This window comes from Mastacembelus armatus, chromosome 18 (genome assembly GCF_900324485.2).
Source record: "Mastacembelus armatus chromosome 18, fMasArm1.2, whole genome shotgun sequence".
NCBI classification, from domain to species: domain Eukaryota; kingdom Metazoa; phylum Chordata; class Actinopteri; order Synbranchiformes; family Mastacembelidae; genus Mastacembelus; species Mastacembelus armatus.
In genome coordinates this window covers 2,673,767-2,696,205 of record NC_046650.1, presented here as the reverse complement: position 1 = coordinate 2,696,205, position 22,439 = coordinate 2,673,767, and the positions used below count along the sequence as shown (strand labels likewise).

The window sequence follows — 22,439 nt, the reverse complement described above, 5'->3', positions numbered from 1 at the left end:
CGAGTTTAAAAGTAAAAAGTTACTGGTCATCCAGGCCTTTATGTCAGTTAGACAGGCTTGAAGTCTGGTTAACTGGTTTGTGTTAACAGGTTTAATAGATAGATATAACTGAGTGTCATCCGCATAGCAGTGGTAATTAATAGAGTGCTTCCTAATGATATATCCTAAAGGAAGCATGTACAGGGTGAACAGAATCGGTCCTAGCACAGAACCTTGTGGAACTCCATAACTAACTTTTGTTCGTGTGGAAGGTTCATCATGGACATGAACAAACTGGAATCTGTCCGATAAATAGGACTGGAACCACTTTAACGCTGTTCCTCTGATACCAATCACATGCTCCAGTCTCTGTAATAAGATGTTGTGGTCAATGGTGTCGAATGCTGCACTAAGGTCTAGGAGGACAAGTATCGAAACAAGTCCATTATCTGAGGCTAAGAGAAGATCGTTGGTAACTTTCAACAGTGCTGTTTCTGTACTATGATGTGCTCTAAATCCTGATTGAAAATCTTCAAATAGTTCATTCCTGTGTAAGTGGTCTGATAGCTGCTTAGCAACAGCTTTTTCTAGGATTTTAGAAATAAATGGCAGGTTGGATATTGGTCTATAATTAGCCAAGACTCCTGGATCAAGACTAGGCTTTTTGAGTAAAGGTTTGATTACTGCAGTCTTAAAGGCCTGTGGTACGTAGCCTGATACTAGAGATAAATTTACCAAGTCCAATAAAGATGAGTTCATTAATAGCAGGGTGCCTTTAAGCAGTCTAGTCGGGATCGGGTCCAAGAGACACGTTGATGATTTCGATGAAGCAACTACTGATGTAAATTCAGAGAGATCTATAGGAGAGAAGCAGTCTAAACATAACTGAGGTCCTACAGATGATTCAAGAGCTACTGTAGTAAAAGATTCATTTATTGCAGGTATAGGAAGCATCTGCTGAATTTTATCTCTAATAGTTGTGATTTTATTTGTAAAGAAACTCATAAATTCATCACTGCTGAGAGCTAAGGGAACACTGGGCTCAACGGAGCTGTGACTTTTTGTCAGCCTGGCTACAGTGCTGAAAAGAAACCTGGGATTGTTCTTATTTTCCTCTATTAGTGATGAATAGTATGCAGTTCTGGCTTTACGGAGAGCTTTTTTATATGTTAATAGACTGTTTTTCCAGGCTAGAAAAATTTCCTCTAAGTTTGTGGAACGCCACTTCCTTTCCAGCCTTCGTGATGCCTGCTTTAAGGTACGAACATGTAAATTATACCATGGGGCTAGTCTTCTCTGAATCACTAACTTCTTTTTCAGAGGGGCTACAGAATCAAGCGTTTCACGCAGTGAGGTTACAGCGCTGTCAACAACATGATCAATTTGGTAGGGAGTAGGATTAAGGCAGCTGCCCTCCACTATGTTTATACTTGGCATAGATGCAAATAAAGATGGAATCATTTTCTTAAATTTATTAACAGTGTTGTCGGATAAACATCTGCTGTAGTGGAATTTTCTTCCAGACGCTGCATGATCCATCATTTTAAATTCAAAAGTTATTAAAGAATGATCTGACAAAACAGGATTTGGGGGAAAAATTATTAGATGTTCAATTTCGATGCCATAGGTCAGAACAAGATCAAGGGTGTGATTAAAACAGTGGGTGGGTTTATTAACATTTTGAATGAAACCAATTGAATCTAATATAGAATTAAATGCAATGCTGAGGCTGTTATTTTCAATATCTACATGAATGTTAAAATCTCCCACTATAATGACTTTATCTGATCTAAGCACTAAATCAGACAGGAAGTCAGGGAATTCAGTTAAAAACTCTGAGTAAGGGACAGGTGGACGGTACACAGTGACAAGTAGAACTGGTTTTTGTGTTTTCCAGTTTGTATGTGAGAGACTAAGAGTGAGGCTCTCAAATGAGTTATAACTGTTCTGAGGATGAAAGTTTAATAATAAGTTTGAGTGGAAGATTGCAGCTACTCCTCCACCTCGACCTGTGCTTCGAGGAACATGATAATTTTTATGACTGAGGGGGGTTGATTCATTCAGACTGACATATTCATCCTGCTGTAACCAGGTTTCAGTAAGATAAAGTAGGTCAATTTGGTGATCAGTTATCAAATCATTTACTAACAGAGATTTAGAAGAAAGGGACCTAATATTTAATAATCCACATTTGACAGTTCTGTTTTTCTGTTCAATAAGAGGAGTGGTCTTCATTTTTATTAAGTTTTTATGAATAACTCCTCTTCTGTTAACTTCTGATTTATTTGATTTATATGTTCGAGGGGCAGACACAGTCTCTATGTGGTTTGAGGGGGGCGGCGGCTCTAAGGAAACTGCAGAGAGGCGTTTTAGACTGAGTCTCTGCATCCCGGTCCCCACCCTGGATTGTCAGGCTTTAGGTCGGCTAAGAAACTCGGCCAAATTCCTAGAGATGAGAGCTGCACCATTCAAAGTGGGATGGATGCCGTCTCTCGCTATCAGACCGGGTTTTCCCCAGAAAGTGGCCCAATTGTCTATGAAGCCCACATCGTTTGCTGGACACCACCTAGACAGCCAGCGACGGAACGACGACATGCGGCTAAACATGTCATCGCTGTGTAATTCTGTATGTGGCTGCTGTGTAATGCCTACACAAGCACAAAATGGTTCACCAACTTGGCCATATCTTTAAGGCAGTCTTTCTGGACTCTATGCTTGTCTTAAACTCTTCTAGTAAACATCAGCTTTGTTTTCTTTCCTACAGATTCATTTTCAAGACTTAGCTCTCTGACAGCTAGGGAACCTTGATGTTCCCTACCCTAGAAAGAATGTGTGTGTATGTTCAACAGGCTGACTGATCAAAGTCTGCCCAGGGGTGTGACCTCTGATCTACAGAAGGCACTGTGGGTCACTGACAGGAAATGAATAGAGGTCAACAGTGTGCAGTGAATGGTGGAAACTACCTACCTGTGCTAGTGGTCCTAGAAAAACAGAGAAATCTGCAATCCACCACTATTCAAGCTCAAATGTTGATGTAAAATTCTGAAAGTACAAAAAGACAGACAGATTAGAAATTATAAGTGACTGATATATCAATGTAAGCCTTGAGGAGAGGGGAGAAAGGAGGTGCTGTGAAAAAGACTAAAAAGTAAGGCTGATCACACAAGCCCAACACCAAAAGACTGTCAACAAGACTGACATCTGACGACAGACTTAATGAGCTGTTTGAGGCCATGCACCACAGTGGAGCAGCAGAGCTTAACAACTTCACACTGTGCCACAGGAATGATCACAATTTACAATGTGGTGCATCACTTAGACAAACCAACACCAAAGAACCTCTTTTTGCCAGGTGGGGGATGAGGGTCTCCCTGGAAGATCACATATGTAATTATACAAATGCTTCTCTGAGGCAGAAATAATCTCACCGGTTGACTAAAACCTCAATGGGCAAAACTAGAGGACTCTGAAGTTTCTTCCTCTCCTTCAAAAGAGACCAATATAAACTTGGTTTGTACTATAATAAGAATTACTGACATGAATATTAATGTACTTCAAAATTCTATATTTGAAAAGTTACCTGTAAAAACAGAAATAAATGCAACTTTGGAGTGACTAAAGGTCTTAGTGTTTTACTTCATATAATGCTCCGACAGTCTTTTATCAAAAGCATGGTGTTCTACTTGGTAGTACATGTAAAAGTGGCAGAAGTAGTAGTGTGAAGAAAAAAGAGATGATCTTAAGAGATGAGTTCAACCCAGTATTGTTAGGTTAAAGAAAACACAGATGTCCATAAATGCTTGTTTTTTTCAGTGCTCTGATTACTGATTAATCAGATGATCAGAAAATAATTTTTAAAAAGTGAGAGAACAAATTGACAAACAGTTTCTTACTGGTTTGTCTCTCATTTTACTGTGATGGTTCTTTGTCATAAAAGGTCATAAATTCTATAAATGCAACCGTACAATGCCTCAGATCAATTTTAGGGCCACTGCTTTTTAATATCCCTTGATGGTCTTTTTCCATAGCTATGCTGATGACACACTGCTTTATGTAGCCATGTCTCCTGGTGACACAAGGGTATATATAACTAACTCTTTAAAGCCAAGCCAACAGGTCTGACATTCTTACAATCTGTGAACTAGTCATCTCAGATACAAGGGCCTGAGGTGCCAGGTAATTAAGCTAAATAAGAACCCACAGTCAGTATTTGCGGAAATCATTTAGTTTTGCTAGTCTGCTTACCCTATAAGGTAATGACTACTTTGTGTATGCAACCAGATCACTATCATTTCTTATTTGCACACAGACCACAGTTCCTCCTTTGATCTTTGATGAAATTGAACTCCCAACTAAATGCTTGCAGATCCTCTCTACCATTTGCTATCTATTTATGTTAGCTTACACTGTGATCAAAGACAGCACCATAGTACACCTACAGAGCTGTAACTCACATAGTTCAGATGTGGAGTAATGGGTTTGTAGGCTGGTAGGAAGCGCCAAGCTCTCTCTGTGCTGGCTTTGGATCACCAGCTTGGAAATAAGAGAAGCCCCCTCACACACACACACACACACACACACACACACACACACATACACACACACACATACACAAACCCCTGACTGCTGTTACACCCAGCAAATAAGATCAATATGTCAGTGAAGATGTGTGTGCAACAAAAACAGTAAATGCATTATTATTCAGTGGGGAAAGTTAAAATGTGACGAGAGTAAATTATCATCATCACCATTGCATCATTCTTCCTGTTGGTCACCATTTTTCCTTCCCACCTTACAACTGTGTGTATGTCTAGTTTCTGTCACTTCTTAAAACCTCTCTACCTTTCCAAACCTCATTCCATTAAGCTTGTGTTAGTTCTTTCTTCAGTTTCATCAGCTCTTCCTAAAAAATGTTCCATCTCTCTGCACTGTCTGTTGTCTATTACATGATAGTTCACTCAGTATTCTGAATATGCAGTGTAAAGTTAGTGTGTGCAGGTAAACTTTTACTTTTCTCTGAATTCTTATTGCAAATAAATAATTACATGTCAGAATGTTCAGAATTTATATGACTCCTATGTGTCCTCCCTGCAGGTATTACAGTACAGTGGGCTCCCCAGTCCCATCTGGAGCAGCAGCAGGCATCCCCACAATGAACACTGCATCCAGTTTCTGTTTTGTCCTTCAGCAATAGCATTGTCTGTTGTTTCTTTGTTCTTTAATGTATGTCAGTAAGGAGATCAGGATAAAAAGAAAGACATAGGTCTTGGGAAGGCTGCCAGAATCAGTCTTTAATAAAAAAAAAAAAAAAAAAAAAAAACACTGACCTGATGTCAGAATCTTTGGTCAAGCCTCAAAGGTGAACATTTCACCTGCCATGTTATGCTTTTATCCTGCTGGTGGATGATAAAATTTTATAATGCCGGGTGGACATCGGCTATGCACTGAGGTACACTTTAGCTTCTGACAGGGACTCTCTCAGATGGCTTTACTATGTGCTGGAGGGGCCTGTTTTGGTGGAAGGGGTCCTGCTAACTTAAAGTACACCAAGCAAAAACAGGTCTTGTTGATACAGTCATCTGAGCCAACTGGCTAACCCATTAAGCCGCAGCTACACTAGCTGGGGCTGCACTGGGGACCAGCTGTGCACGTGGCCAACAGAAATCACAGTGGAATAACAACAGCAGCTAACACTAATAGATATTACACTGACCTGGTGGAAGTGATTTACCTGACCGAGCCACTAACTTATTTATTATCCAGTCATCCTAGTTTAAAATTAGCTTCTCTGCGAGGCTGGTGGTCAGGCTGGTGCTGAGTTATTTGGTTATGACATAATAGAGCCGTGAAAAGGTGTTTTGGATGAATGTTAGCTCACCTGTGTTTTTCTTTAACACAAGAACACTATTCTGCGTGGATGTCTGGCCAGACATATTGAGGTCAAAGGTTAGAATTAGGCTGGTTCCTGAAACATGGAAAAACATACATTTTTCTTAAAGTATACTCTTCTTTAAAGGATGGTTAATCAGTTGGCCAATTAATCATCAATTGTCACCCAAGTTGTTCCTAATACTTTGAAACCGTGATGTTATTTATAGTGAGCCTTCAATCAGCTGTAGTTTATATCTAGGTAAGGGGACCAAAACTCGGTAAAGGAAAACTCAGCAAAAGAAACTGGACCCCAACCCATCCCCCACCCCTGAATTCTAAAGATCAACATCATCATTGGCCATAGAGAAACCTGAATCAGTCGACCTGCAGCTGGAAAGATACCACAATGACTTGCACAGAGATTTATTGGCTTTTGGATGACGCTGCTGTAGAATAAAATAAAACTTAGCTTGCAAGTCAAGATAATTGTGTTTCTTATCTCTGGAGTCACCTCCACAATATGACAGGTTTATATTTTCACATGTAGCAAAAGATCTCTCATCCTTGGGATCTCATAACAGCACATGTTTGGATGAATCTCAGCTATGCGTTTTTAAAATGCTCCATCTACCCTGCTATCTGTTTTGTCTGCCTTGCCTTTGGCCCCAGTTGCCTGTGTTTCTGGTTCTCTCACCCCAGATGTGTAGTGTACTGGAAAGTTAAGGATGAAACAAGGGTGCCCACTTAACACACATGACTTTGCTTTCAACACTCGATACCTGAGGGTGTGACCAGTTTGTCTGGAGGTTTCTGATTTTCTCAACTCGTCCTAATCTTTTCCTCATCTGAACTCAAGCAGGGTGTCAAACTCCATCACGTCCATCTCTGTGGCTGCTTTAGAGACTTGATAATTTCTCTTTCATTATAGGGTTTCCAAGGACAAAAAAGTCAAGGTAGTCAAGACTACAGATCTTTAGTCTGGTTAGAAACTTAAACGACACCACTGCTCTCTTAAAGTAAAAAGAACAGAATAATCTACCCCTCCCTCCCACTAATAATTCTCATAGTCTCTTGTTCATCCTGTTTGCCTTGTGAAAGGCTTGCAACTGAATCTAAACATATCAAAGTTGTCCAAACCCCTTTGTTAAGCATCACACAGTACGTGGTGACAGGTGAGAATGCTTGTTCTTGTTCACCTCAGCTACACAATCAAAGCCAAACACACTGTGATTCTATCTGGAGAGAATAGCATGCTTGAACTCAGCCGAGCAGGAACAAACAGGGTCTATTCTCTCTGCCCGCTGAGGTTTCTGTGCTCAGACCTGTCTGACATGGAGACAAAGCAGCCAACAGCTGGTCAGGGTTGCGGACCAGCAATGGAGACAATAAAACTGATAACATTTTAAGATCGCTTTACAATCATCCACATCAAGCATCAGCCTCTGACACTGCACAAGTTATTAAAACATTATCAAAGACATGCTAAAGTAGGTGATCCTCTCAACATTGCTGTCCTTTGTCTCAAAGTGTGCAAGTCATTGTTCACCCAAGATGACTGGTTGATATGAAATGTTAGCGAAACAGCTTGTTTCTGCCCAGTCAGTCCTATAAAATGTTGGAGCTGGAGCTGCCTGCTAATTTGATGTGAAACACACTGCTGTTGTTTTTCCTAATTACTTTTCATTGGGGATGCCTGTTTCTTATTATACATTTTGATACCCACCAGAGATTTTACTTGATGTGGATCTACCAAAAAGTCAAAATATCACATAGCCTACAGTTGGGGAGATCAGCTGACTCACTAGATTGGTATAAGGGAGGGGTAAGTTGTTTCCAGATGGCCCACTTGAGTGGATGTTTTCTCGGTTAATGGTGTTACCAAGTAAACCTAGATTAAACAGTGAGAGAAGCAAATCCATCTTGAATCCATATTCACTCAATTTTGGCCATAGAATTCTGGTTTCAGGTATAGCAGGTTTTCTCCACCCATCAAAAGCATATCGCTGATGTGCAGTTACTGGTCCCACCAACCTGCAGTGTCTATTTGTTGTTTATTGTTGCTGTTCTTTTCTCTCTCCTCTATCCAGTCACTCCAACCGGTCGAGGCAGATGGCCGCCCAAACTGAGCCCGGTTCTGCTGGAGGTTTTTTCTGTTAAAACTTTTTCCTCTCCACTGTCACCAAGTGCTGCTTATATGGGATTTGCTGGGTTTCTATGTAAAGTGCCTTGAAATGATTGTGAACTGAATTGAATTGAATTGATCTCTAAATACCAATGACAGAATAGGCTCCCTAGCATCACGTTACGTAATCCTTCTGCGAGATAGTGCTACAGTTTTTTGTGATTATATGAAAGGCTACATCAGGAACACTAAGTTCTCTGCTTTTTGGGCACATCTAAACGGGTGGAACTCTACATCAAACGTAGTAATTATGACAGAAGTGGGGGGGGGGTTTGGTTTGATGGTTCAGAAAACACTGTCCTTTCACTTAGGAGACCAGTGATCAATTCCAGTGGACATGCATTTTTTATTCATGACCATTCCAAAACCTTAACATGTGTTTATTATTGGAACCGCAATGCATTTCTAAATCAAACCAAGATGTTTTTGTACCTAAACATGATGAAGCTGTGATAGTTTCCCACCATGTGTTTATGATGACAATGATCTGGACGTATGGAGAGTATGATTGTTACCTTGACAGCAAAGATGTTGCTGCTGGAAGAGTCGCTACCAGCAGGACTAATGCAGCTCATCAATCAGATTGCAGCATAACTAGCATTCTCTTTCTATCTGCTGATCAGAGGTTGTCCACACTGAGAGACTCTGTACTGTAGGCTCCACCTGCCCCACCATCAGCTCACTCTGGAATGTCTGACACAATACCAAGGCCTTGGAGAGTGCCGCAGATGATGTGGCTAATCCATAATCTGCATGTCAACACTTCAGCACAGACTCTTCTTGTGCTCTGGGTCTGGTCCATTGTGTTGCTTTAAACTTAAGGACTACATGGAAATGTTGACTTACTCATCCTAAAGCAGCCAAATGGGTAACAGCTTTTACACTGGCAGGAAGTTTTTGTATAAGTGGAAATGTTGCAGCACTTCATACTTGGCACAAAGAGTTGTAGCTCCCAAATTGAAGGAAGCCTGCAACTTTTGATGAAACACAGATAACATTATATTCCCTTTTTGGTGTGTGTCTGTGTGTTTTTTGTGACGAAAGAGATACTTTAATGATTCTGCTTAGTTTCTATATATTTTTCCATGTTGAGTGGAGGTTTAAACAGTGTTGGACCTACAGCAACAGCAGTTGAAAAATGTTTAGTCTCTTCTACTATGAAGTTCAATGACTTTTTCTCAACACCTTTAGATCTCTTTCCAAATGCACTTCAGGACATACAGCTGTAAAGGCACTGACTGACTGAATTCAGTATATTCAGTCTGATGCAGTGCCAAGCTTAGCGTTCAACAAGCTGTAGCTTTTGTAGTCAACATCAGTCCTCCCAGTGAACTGAACTGTGCTGCCTAAAGAGGCAACTCTTTTAATGATTTGGGCCATGTTCAACAACGTTTCTTGGTCTCACATGTGATGATGATGCCTGTGATTTGACAGAAGTCAGAAGTTTTCATACACTGTCTATACCACTACAGGAACATGACACGGTTTTACGTAGCATAAAAAATCTCTCTCTAAACAGTTATGTCTGGAATTTAATTAGGCCGCCTCTAAGCAATATGAGTAGCACCAACCACCTACCTAAACAAAGCATTTACAGTAGAGGACAGCGCTCAGGTATGCACAGAGAGTATTACTTCTAAGCAGAGTCTTGCCAGTTTTCATGTGTATAGAGTGTGGGTAGGAGGGTAGGGTGGAGGTTTGGCAGCAGTCTATGTGGGCAGTTTCCCACTGTTTTATGCAACCGTCCAAAAAACAAAGTAATTCTTGGAAACAGGGGCCTGGCATTCAGAGGTACTCTACACTCTAAATCTTGGGCCAGCTCTTCATACTCTGTGCCATGGTATCAGGCTGTGGCTAGGAGTAGTGACTTAAGATGCAGCTGCTTTAGGATGTCAGAGCTTGAGGTCATGTCTTGGAGTGTTTCTGAGTGATATCCATCCCTGTGTGATAGCATGGTGAAGGAATTTTATCTCTCCGACAATGCTGAGGTCTCATTTTGTGAATTAGCTGTGACTGAATTACTGTCCCAGAAAAGGAGGGGTAGTAGTACAGTAATGGGATTTATTCCAACAGCAGTGTAATGATTCATACATTTATGTGTGTTCTGCAGAGGCAGATCTACAGGAGGGAAAGGTGGTGCAGCTACGCCCACAACTCTTATCATCCCCCAGACTGGTTTTCTTCCTTTTGTCTAAGATTAAGAAGGTCTGGAAAGTACTTTTGTCTTTTGTTCCATGAAAGTATTATAAAGTTGTATTTTTAACTCTGTATAAGGACTTAAGGACTGTATTTTTATGCAAACCTACCAAAACCTTTTGTCCTCCCATACAAAAATTTCTAGATCCACCACTGGTGTTCTGGTAACATGCGCAGACATGCTGGAAACACTCTGGTGCTCGCTATTTGCTCTGGACGCTCCAATCTGTCAACTTTGTTTTTCATCCAAAAAATGTATTCATGTCTCAATAGTTGTTGGGTCTGTTTGTGCATGTGTTGTGTGTGCATGCATTTCCAGGACCTTGAGAGTTATTGCATGTGAGGGCCCTCAGTCACAGGCAGACTGCACACGGCCCTCAGGGACCTCCTGTCCAAAGACTGGTCAGTACCTTAAGCCTTTCTGAACTTGTATTCTGAGAGCAATGTTGAATGTTGGATTTAATTCTCATACATTTGGATCACATGACCAATGCAGCAAAATAAAGCCCTTTAAATACGGTAACCACACTGTTTAGCCAGCATAAACATGCTTGCTAATGATTGAAGGTAAAAACAGAAAATTATCATGACATGTTCACTGTGTTAACTGTATATAACCCTGAACTGACTGAGTGTATAAGAGAAGTGAATGTCTCTTGACCAAAGTGTGTGAAGTTACTGTTGTGTGCATTACCCTGACTGACTGCTGTGTGAGTGTTAGCAGTTACAGTAACAGTGAGAGTTACAATAGTTCACAAACTAGTTGTGAGTGTTTGGCAAAGGGGCTGTTAGACAACTCAAGTCTTCCACACCCAGATCTTTTTGGCTCTTTTGTCAAAACTGTAAAAAATTAGATATTTGACATGGACATGAAGAAAAATCAGTGAAAAGGGAAAATCGCACTTGACCTTAAAATCTTTCTTAAAGCTTAGGTGTATTCTGTTTCCAAGCTGATTTCTATCTATCAAACATTGGAAATAGCCTTTATTAGTGCAATAGATGTCCTCATGCATCACTAATCTCCCATGTACTTAAATTTCAACAAGGAGGACGTGAACTATGTCTGCCCAGCTCTGTTTTTGTAATCCATGTGCCTTTTCACCAGGGCCACCACATAAATCAAATGCCCAGCTTCAGGAGTGTAAATCCAGGGAATCAAAACAAATTAAGACCACACCAAGGAACCACAATGAAAACAGATCAATTCTGCAGCAAGACAGCAGTCATGAGGTTCAGTCTAATCAGTGCTGACACATACTGGCAGGGTGGATGACCACTGATGCAAACATTTAGCAAGTTAATGATCTGGTCCTGCATACCTGATGTGTTGCTACCTTCAAGTGGTGTTGGAAAAATGGCCTTTACATGTTTTTGTACGTTAGCAACATCAGAAAAAGGACATGGTTTATACAGGGATTTTGTCTGACAGGCAGCAGCTCTGGTCACAGTAGCAGCTGTAAGTAGCATCAGCAACACACAACTTGTAGTTTGGCCTACGACAGACATGAAATACAACTTCTGCCCTATTTATGTTAAGTTCTATCCACAGTGCGTGGTCACTACATTCAAATAGATTAGCTTTGATCAAAACCTGTAGACATTTAATGATTACTATTTCTAATAAGATTTTGATTGTCTGTTTGCGTACAGGGATTGCAATCCGACTAAATAATGGCCCAGCATCCATAGTGCTGTGGTTACAACTGGGGCCCCTGAGTGACAAAATAAAGCAAATGTCATTATGATGTTTAGGTTTTTATTGTATAATAGCTGCATTTATAATCAACTGACTTGTAAATGGAAAAAGACACAAAAACTAGTGATCAGCAGCAACAATGACCAAATGACAGCTGTGTGCATTCCCTCCCACTTAAGCTTCCAAGACAAAGTTTTCCAGCTGCTCGTGAACGCATCGTGGAATCATGTAGTGTTGGGAAGTGCCGCGAGCAGAGGACGTTCACATGGACCTGCCTCCTCAAGAAGACATCCAGGGTTACCTTCAGTGCTCAGTGTGCGCTCAGCCTGTGCTGGCCGACGGGATGGAGGACATATACTGGAGACAGACTGCACCAGCTGCTGCACTGTGCGCCGGTGCTCCGCACCTTCTGCGGCTCTTTTGACAAAAACCTCACGGTTGGATCGGGATGAGAGACTGTAGGCAGTGACCAGCCTCCGTAGGGTTGTATGGACTTAAGAGTTTATAAGACGTAAGGTGTCAGCCTGCAGAGTGTTGTAATATGGTCTCCACGTGGATGCACCGACACCGCTGAAGCCTCTGATTTTTCTTCTGCACACCGTGAAGCTGTCATTGACTGTGCGGTGGGAGAGAAAAGGGCTGAATACGATGCGGACCTGATTTCCAAGTGTTGCTGTTCCCCCTGAACATGTGCAACACACCACCCCCCGCACACACCGTGCGACCGACCATCAGCAAGCGCTCCTGTGGGTCTAACTGCGGCTGAAACATGTTTGTCTTGTGGGTCCCGGTGAGTTTATTCCTCGGCTTTATTATTTCTCAGACGTGGAGCGTTCAGATGTCGTGGGAAAACTGGAACGCCCAGCTGCGCAACAGGGGAAATGAATTCGATAAGCCGATTTCTCAGCCTCACATCATTTTTATCCTGGTGGATGACCAGGGTTTTCGGGATGTTGGGTACCACGGCTCCGAGATCAAAACCCCGACGCTGGACCGGCTGGCAGCGCAGGGAGTCAAGCTGGAGAACTACTATGTGCAGCCGCTCTGCAGCCCGTCCAGAAGCCAGCTGATGACCGGCAGGTATAGGGCACTATTCAGGGGCCCATGTTATAGAGGTTTGGGTTGAAGTATTTTAGAAAGGGGTTCTGTCAGGATTGAAAGATACAGGTTATCCATCTGGCTGTGCACTACAGTACCATCTAGTCTCATGTAGTAACTATGAATAACGCCCAAGCATGTTATTTCCTTTTTCATGAGAAATCCGTTGCATCATCGTATTTCTTCACTCCAATAGTGGAGTGCATTCAAGTGAAAGCGAATTGCATGAATGGGTGACATAGTGATAACATTTGGTTTTCACCTTCTGGAGCCACTCAAAGTGTTCAGGTGCATTCAGCCTAAATTAATAAACACCACTGATAGATTAGGACATGTCTCCTTATGAACCCAGGCAGGGCTCCAGCCCCCTGCAGAGGATGAGCAGGTACAGTGTAGATAATTGATGGATGGGTGGAGGAGAGTTGCAGTAGTCCCATTTCATCCAGTTATTTCCAGTCTTTTTTTTACAGCAAAGGATATAAGTCATCCTGTCTATATTCAGTTTTATAGACAGTTAAGGAAACATATCAGTTTTACTGGTATATGATAACATTGGCAGGGTTTCCTCATGAAACTGTGTGGTGGTGGTGTCTTTACTCTTTCCAGCTTGTTAAACTCAGAAGGTTTTTTTCTTTACTAGCAGTGTCATGTGCTGCTCTGTATAACTGGTAAAAAAGCAAATGTAGAGTGTGAGCAGTGAGAAATCTGCTGAGCTGAAGTGATATCCTGACACATTTCATCCTGTTACCAGTGGAGTTAGATGACGACTCCAGCTGGAATTATGCTTCTCTGCTGTGAACCTGAGTAGAGTATGTGAAGGTGACTGTCACTCTGAGAGAAGCAAAGACTCCCAACTACCAACTCTCAATGACACGTTGTGCATTTCAAACAACTTGTATTGTTGGTTGCTCACAGCCACGATGAGCTTCAGGAGGTTAAAGTTTAAGGTCAGAGTTTAGTCACTACCATGGAAACAGCAGCTAAGAAACAATCTCAGCACAAGGTCCTGATGGTAACTATTACTATTACATGCTTTTCATCCAAAAAATAGATTTTTTCATATGTTCCAGACAGAAGAGAAAAGTATTCCAAAGTTATGGCCATTCGCTCTTGAAGAGCTCCTTCAACCAACCTTGTGGAGAGGCTGTTTTGTCAGGACCCCGAATGAAACATAACAGCAGCACATCCAGTATTCACGACACCTACCATCCTGTCCTATATGGACACTTGACATTTTCTTAAACTGCTTCAAATGTAAAAGTTTATTCTTGACTTTATCTGGGTGTTGAATGTCTGTAATGAAAAGTACTGCGCTAGGCTCCAGAACAGAAGTGCTTGCAAAACAATGGGAATTATTTTATTGGTGTTTGGCTGCTGAGTTCACTCGACCAGCACAATTAGCAGCTCCAGCAACAGTATCAGACTCCACACAAATATTGTTTGTGAAATAAATTTTGAAGTGTTTCCACATTAGTGAGCAGCAATGTTGCCTGAGCAACCACTTACTGTTGGTGGGCAGAAAGAGGCTGGTTAGTGTGTACAGTATCCAGGGGGTCAGTTGTGCTCTGGCTTTGTAGTTTGCTTATAGTATGTTTCATCTCAGCAGTTTCCCTCTTTGTGCAGTACATGCAGCTCTGCAGGGCTTCTCCACCATCTGTTCTCCTCCTTAGCAATAAAAGAGGAGGCTTGCTGGGCACCAGTGTTTTTGGCAGGCGTCCGAGAAGATAATGAGAAAAGTGCTGGCACCTTCTCATTTCATCTGCCATCTGAGAGCTGTTCTGATCTCTGACTGAAATGTGGAAATGTAGGTGTAGATTCAATTACGTTTCCAGGCTTGTGTTTCCTGAATGGATAGCTGCAGAGGAGTGTGTGCGTGTGTGTGTGGTTAGGTTTGAGTGAAAGAATATTTAAAAATCAGCTGTTTGCCTCAGATGGACACTCACTGAAGATCTGAGAACAAAGTCTGGTCAGGTCTTTTTTGGCACACTCTTCCAGACATGTCAGGGCAAATGTCAAACTCAATAAAAAATTCAGTCCAAACATAAGCACTCCATAAGGCCTGGATTAAATTTTAGGAGGTTTAGACTGGTTACCATGGCAACCACCTACATCTGAAGCCAGCTGCATGCTCAGTGCATGTAATTAGATTTTTATTGACTTTTTTTTGCTATGTTTGCTAGAGAGCTTTCCTCTGGTGCACTCACGCTGTGTTTTTCCCATACGTCATGCAGATAGACAGGTTGTCCTGCCTGATGAATTACTAAATATAACCAAAGGACCGTATCCTCAGACCAAAGGACCACCCACACACATCACCAGTCTATTAGTCTAGTATAGCTGAGTAGTACTACATAGAATTTCATTGTACAGTGTACAATGACAATTAAGTGTCTCACTGACTGCGAGTGTGACTCCCAACTCAGGTGAACTAACAAAACACGAGAGGTGGGTCCGAAGTGTATCACAGAAGAAGTAATTATTTGCCAGTCAGACTGTTTCTAGGTTTGAAACAGGCTAAATTTAGTGGGAGCAGGATTTTTTAGATGCCCTAACCTTTGTGGCTTTTGACACTTTAAAGCAACCATTGACCTTTTGGCCTTGACTCAGAGTGCGTATAAGTTACAGCAGTTCAGCTAGAGTGCTATTCTTGTCTCCTCAGGAGTTCATAGCAAAGACACAAAAATGAGAATACTGCCTTATTTCCCACATTGTTAATTATCCCAGGACGCTCTCAGATTTATCCTGCAACCCCTTTTGAGAGTCTTGACACCCAGTTTGGGAACCACTGGTCTAAGACACATGTAGCTATTTATTGACAAAACAAAAAAATCTTGCAACAAAAAAGGCCTGGCAGATTAATAGAAGCAGTCGTGTACAGTCTGAATCTAAACTTTCCAGTCACAGGAACTTGAGGAAAGATTTCCACACAAAACGACCCTGGGAATTTCAACCTGTCTGGTTTTCTTTAAGCTCCACTGATGAGATTAGAGTTTTAAGTACCTTGTCACTGATCTTTCCTGATCAAGAGAGGTGGACTGCCAACTTCAGGGGCAGAGGTTGCTCCTCAGGCAGCCCCTAAAATTGAAAAAATGTTAAATATGTTTGAGGAATGAATGCACACCATTACAAATAATATTTCTGAAACCTTTCCAGTTGTTTAGGATCTTTTAGAATTAAGTAAGTGTAGTTCTTCAGTGTCAAACATTCGGAGCCATGTCAGCATATTTGTCCAGACAAATCCTACATGTGGACTTTCTGGCATGTTCCATACATCATAAACACACATTTCAGTTCTTGTATCAGTAGTTTACTCTTCATTTTTTAACTCATGGCCAGTTTCACACCTGCAGGTAAGTCTGTTATGAATACCAGCAAATTCTAACTGGCTTATAGTTTCCATTGATGTCTCAGACAAGGGTTAATGTGACAGACCTTAATCTTTCCTTCACAACCACCCCTGACTACCACTTCCACCAGCCACAGGTGTTGAAGCTGCAGTCACGCTTGTTAAAAGAGAAATGTGATTTAAATCTAAATTGAATTTCATTATCAGGCTCCTACATTGCTGAGGCAGATATCATCCATCAACAAACAAAAAATGAAGAATGCGCCCTGGCTTCCCAGGGCAATGAAGAGCAGACCTCTAGTAAGGATAGCGATTTGATTTCAAGAAGCTATTATGTCATCCTTCAACACTACGCTTTCACATTTAGACCTCTGGATTTGAATCTCAAATCAAGTAGATTGGGTTCTTTTATTTGCTTAGAGTAGTTCTTTTCCACTGCTAACTCACTCCTTCTCCTTCTCCTGCTTATTTGCACACCCCCATCTCTCCACACTTATCTCTAACTCATCTTAGCTTCTCACTCAACCTTTTCTTGTTGCTTCAGTGGTCTGTCACTCTTTCATGCCACTTCTTAAGCCCACACCACTATGGTTGAGTTGCACAATGAAGAACAGAACAAGTAGATGTTTGAGGAGACAACTGAGCAAGTTTTCTGGAGAAGCTGAGGCTCTGGTTTGTAGAAGCCAAAGTCTTAACAGGAGAGAGCATGTTCATTACCCCCTTAGACCCTGTAAAAAGACAACATAAGAGGAGAAAATGCAAAAAAGGAACAAAACCTAAGGAAGATTTGGTGTTTATAATAGTAAAGAAGGTAAATGAAGAATCTCCAGAAAGTAAGAGTTAAGTAAGACAAACTACTCCAGGGCTGCCTTTCATTAAATGCAGAGCGCCGGGCTGATTATTTGAACCATATGTGAGCAAGATGTGGAGCAGGGTTACAAGAGAAGGCCCCAGCCTGGGCAGCAGGTCTTCTCAGGAACCTCCGCAACCTCAGTGGCTGGAGCAGTGGCCAATGTACTTGTCTTGTGGGACTTGGCCCATGGTGATTTGAATTTAATGGTGTGTGTGATTTGTTGGCCTTGTGGCTCAGTGGTTGTGTAAATAAACCAGAGAGATAGCCTGATTACAGTAGTGTTAAGACCGTAACACTGCTTATTACTTGAGGAATGCAACAGCTCTCTTTGGCGTGATAAGATATGGAACTGAGCCACTGTCTGCTAGTATTTTTCTGTCTGTGCATGGCTTCAAATCATGCTGGACAAATAATGCAGATATACATGATCCCAGACCTTTGGCCTCTGTGATGTGGCTGCCCATTCATGCCCTGCTTGGTTTAAAAAGAACCTATTAATCTACAACATTCAACAGGTGGAGGGACTGTAGGGAAGGAGGGAAGATCTCCAGAGGGCAGTAGTTCCTGCAGTTATTATTTTAATGCCTCATAAATACCAAACATCTAGAACTATCCTTTAGGTACCCCTGAACCTGTAAGTGGAGACATACTTCCTCTTGAGCCCCCTTATATGTCAGAGAATTCACTTGGAGATGCTGTGACAGTCATCGTGATCCACTGTGTACCAGTCTCTGTCAAGAGCTCATGCTGGTTTGACTGATTTGTGGAGGGATCATTGGCTGCACTTAGCATGACATTTTGATTACATGGCTCTAACTTTTTGGTATGTGAACACCACCAAACCTTCAGGTGCTGTGAGGCCAGGGACTAGGGTTCCTAAGGGGCTGAAGCTCAAACACACACATCTTAATACATTTGCAAATGTATGTGGTTTTTGTTTTGTTCTTTTTCATTTTCTGGGTCATATCCATTATTTTCACTTTCTACAGAGCCTGTTTCACTGTCAATTGGCATCGATGCAAAAGTGCTCGATAACTAAAAAGAATTAAATGAAGGGCTGAAGTGGAAAATGATCCTTGTATAAAGGGAATGAATAAGTACTGAAGATAATGGAGCATATTACATCCACAAGTCATTTTATAGACGTTTATGGGCCAGTAACAAGGCTAAATTCACCATGTACTTTGGCTGTGGAAATTCTGGAGAGATTACGAGGAACAAGGTTTTACAAGTACTTGGTCTTTGTTGAGTTCATTATGTATTATGTGGATTTTCTTCAGTTGGTGGAGTAAACAAATCTCTTTATGTTGTTTTTTTTTTCTAAGGACATTCCCGTGGCAGAGTTGGGCGACTTTGCATAGTTAATGTTGTCCTACCCACAAACACATGTTGCCTTTACTTCATGCCTTCTCATTCAATCCCATCCCTGTATTGTTGTATTCAAATCTTGTCGCCTAATGACAGACCAACAATACCTCCTCTATCCAGTTCTAGGAATGCATGTTTCTAGTTGGGTTTCAGGGCTTCCCCTGCCTCGACCACCAAGTGACAAGAAAATCTTAATGCCATATGAAACCAAGACTCCTACTTGGCTCCCATCAGGGACAGTGTGATCTCACTTTGAATTTTGAACTGACTTGCAATAACTAGAGGTATCAAATGCAGAATTGTTCTTTGTTATTATTTTGACGAGATAAACATTTTAAATGTCCTGAGAACCAGTTTTAAGTCCAAGGGAATAAGTTTTGCCAAGAAGTAAACAGTTTTCTAATTTGATTTCCAAAAGATTTGGAGGCATCAAATCCAGATGGCATTTTGCTTCAGAACAGTGGCAAGCTAATTCTCTCCAGAGAGCAAACTTTTCTGCTCCGGGGTTCATCCAGGATGTCTTTAACTGCAGCTGGCATTAAAACACACTGGTGATGAGGTGGGTCAGTCATCAGGATTTCCCTAGGAAATTAGTTAGTAGAGGTGGTAAGGGCCAAGCAGTCATACACAGACAGACTCCACACTCAGGGGTGCATTAATATCTGAAGTATCTGATTGTATTTGTGGTTTTATGGGGCCATCTTGTTGTATTGTTTTTGTTGAGTGTAAGATTTGAGTTCTAAGTCATTGGTTCCCCTCCAACTGAATCCTCCTCTCTGGACACCTAAATCAAGACACTTATTTCCATGCCTTTTCCCTGGTGACAGCTTGAATGTGAACCACTAACCTCAGGAAAGTGTAAGCCTTTCTTTCAGACAGGAATTAAGTTAGAGCTTTTTGTTAAACTTCCAAATTCCCAGCTGAGCTGCTTCACCCTGGGCACACAGTCAGTCACAGTCTGAACAATGATAATGTTGGCTTGGCTGCTTTACAGTCAAACCACTGATCCCACAGCTCCTAGTTTTAATTGATTGCAGGACACCCAAACCTGTTCCAAATAGCCTGGAGTATAATTAGACTCAAACCAAAATGTGGTACACTCAAATAGAACAAGAGCACTGGCATTGGGTGCAGTATGATGGACCACCAGTTACTGAGCATCTGTATTTGAAAACAGTAGCAACAGTAATGCAACTGTCAGTGACTGTCCTTCACTTATAATGCTGTTAGCTTGCTGCCAAAAAGGTACACAGTATCATTAGCTCCAGGTCACAACTCTATTTCCTGTCTGGCCTTGAGGTCTTCTGTGTTCTGTTTTTGCTCTGGGCTTCCTCTTCCTCCACCTTCTATTACCCATCCACCTCCTTTCACTGCACTGTAAGATGTCGGCTACATTAGCCTGTGCTTGGCTCACCAGCCTTTAAGTAGTCTTCTGTCAGCATAAATGTTTGCTTTGGACTGAATCGACTGTTATTAGAATTACACTAAATAAGAATAATAATAATAACATAATAATGGTAAGATATCTGTTTTTGTTTTGTAGGTATCAGATCCACACAGGCCTTCAGCACTCCATCATTCGAGCTACACAGCCCAACTGCCTGCCCCTGGAAAATGTCACCCTGCCCCAAAAGCTGAAGCAAGCAGGCTACTCCACCCACATGGTGGGCAAGTGGCACTTGGGTTTCTACAAGCGTGGCTGCCTGCCCACCCAGCGTGGCTTCGACACTTTCTTTGGCTCCCTGCTAGGAAGTGGGGACTACTACAGTCACTATAAATGTGAAGGTCCTGGCATGTGTGGCTATGATTTGTATGAAGGAGAAGAGGCAGCATGGGAACAGGACCGCGGCTTGTACTCTACTGTGATGTTTACTCGAAAGGCTATAAGTATCTTAGCCAAACATAATCCTCACAGACAGCCCTTGTTTCTCTATTTAGCCTATCAAGCAGTTCATTCCCCACTGCAGGTTCCCACTCGCTACCTTGAACGCTACAAGGGCATTCCAAACCTGCATCGACGTAAATATGCCGCCATGGTGTCCTGCCTGGACGACGCCATCCACAACCTCACATTGGCGCTAAAGCGCTATGGTTATTATGACAACACTGTAATAGTGTATTCCTCAGATAACGGTGGACAGCCATTAGCAGGTGGAAGCAATTGGCCCTTGAGAGGGAGTAAGGCCACTTATTGGGAAGGGGGGATTAAGGCAGTGGGATTTGTTCATAGTCCTCTTTTGGAGAACAAAGGCACAAAATGTCGTTCTTTGATTCATATCACTGACTGGTTCCCTACACTGGTGACCCTGGGTGAAGGGACTTTAGATGAAGATCTAAATCTGGATGGGTACGATGTCTGGGAGGCTATCAGTGAGGGCCGCCCGTCACCTCGACACGACATTCTTCACAACATCGACCCAATCTACATCAAAGCCAAGAACGGTTCATGGAAGGCCGGATATGGGTTATGGAACACAGCCATCCAGGCTGCAATCCGGGTGGGTCACTGGAAGCTCCTAACAGGTGTGCCCGGATACAGTGACTGGGTGCCCCCGCAGACATTCTCCAACCAGAGGCTGACAAACCGCTGGCATAACGAACGTGTCCGTTGGGACCGGGGTAAGTCCATATGGCTGTTTAACATCACAGCTGACCCTTACGAAAGAGTGGACTTGTCTCAGCGCCACCCGCACATAGTGAAAAAGATGCTAATGCGGCTAGCACAGTACAACAAAACTGCAGTGCCGGTACGATACCCAGCTAAAGACCTCCGCTCTAACCCTCAGTATAATGGGGGAGTATGGGGTCCCTGGTACAAAGATGAGAGAGAGGAACAAGAGGAGGATGAGAGATACAATAACTTGTTTAATGACCATCTTGGTAAAAGAAGGTGGAAAAAGAAATCAAACAGGAAGTTGAAAAGGAAGGTAGAAAAGTAACCTGTCCAATTTGTGAAAGACTTCAGTTGCTTTTTCTCAGGGATTGACACTTGTTTGTTCAGGATTGGTCTCTTTAGTTATTCTGACTCCAGTTAACAGTTTTAACTGTTTACAGTTTATACTGTATGAAAAACAATGTGGATGGACCTTTGAATTGCCTCAAGACAACAGGGAAAAGATCCACTCGTTCAAACGCTACTGTCATGCCCAGACACAACGAAGACCTCATGTTAATGTCAGGGCGTTTAAAGATTGTTTATTTTTCTAGATTCTGTTGCATGTTTGAAAAGTTGCTACCTTTGATTTGGTCTAGACATTCAGTTTTCACTTAGAGTAGAAATCAAATCTTCCCAGACAGTTGCCATAAAAGTTGGTGACAGCGAAATAAAGTAAGACATAGTTCTATTATGTTGTTGCAGTGATACAGTATAGCAGAAACAGATGTAGGATATATATATATATATATATATATATATACAGTATATGATGTGTGAGTTGATGTATGTTGGTTTTATAAGCACAGTGTGCCTAAACTTTGTTGCTCCCTCTTTTAGATGATGTCTGGTCCGGCACCAGGCCAGCCTGAATGTAAAACAAACTAACAAAATAAAAGCCCTAGACACAAATTCCTTTGTCTCCTGCAATATTTCAAGTCCTGTCTGCTTTGCATTTTACTACAGCCTGATTTCCTTTATTCTGATTACATTAAGTACTATTGTAACTGGATAACTTTAAATACCTCTTTCTAATAGGTAGCCACTAAGTATGTTCATTATTAGACAATGCAGCACAGTGGAGATGATAAAGATCTAATTGCTTTCTTGCTGTCCTTGAAAAATGCTTGCCTCATCAGTTATGGTGTACTGCACAAGTTGTTGTGATCAAGAATCATTACACTTTTTTCAAGTGTG

At 41.8% G+C, this 22,439-nt stretch overlaps 1 protein-coding gene across 3 annotated transcripts; it reads left to right on the top strand.

Annotated features, from left to right (window-relative positions):
* Positions 1 to 12,210: 12,210 nt before the first annotated feature.
* arsj (arylsulfatase family, member J) lies at positions 12,211 to 22,166 on the top strand. 3 transcript variants are annotated; one of them, XM_026312682.1, is made up of 3 exons: positions 12,211 to 13,004; positions 20,133 to 21,208; positions 22,083 to 22,166. In XM_026312682.1, exons 1-3 carry the CDS (start codon positions 12,694 to 12,696, stop codon positions 22,112 to 22,114), a joined length of 1,419 nt encoding a protein of 472 aa, XP_026168467.1. In that variant the 5' UTR covers positions 12,211 to 12,693; the 3' UTR covers positions 22,115 to 22,166. The 3 variants fall into 3 exon arrangements, with proteins under 3 accessions (XP_026168467.1, XP_026168458.1, XP_026168450.1); XM_026312673.1 differs by lacking the exon at positions 22,083 to 22,166 and having other exon boundaries at positions 12,211 to 12,714; positions 12,865 to 13,004; positions 20,133 to 22,058; XM_026312665.1 differs by lacking the exon at positions 22,083 to 22,166 and having other exon boundaries at positions 20,133 to 22,057.
* Positions 22,167 to 22,439: the final 273 nt, after the last annotated feature.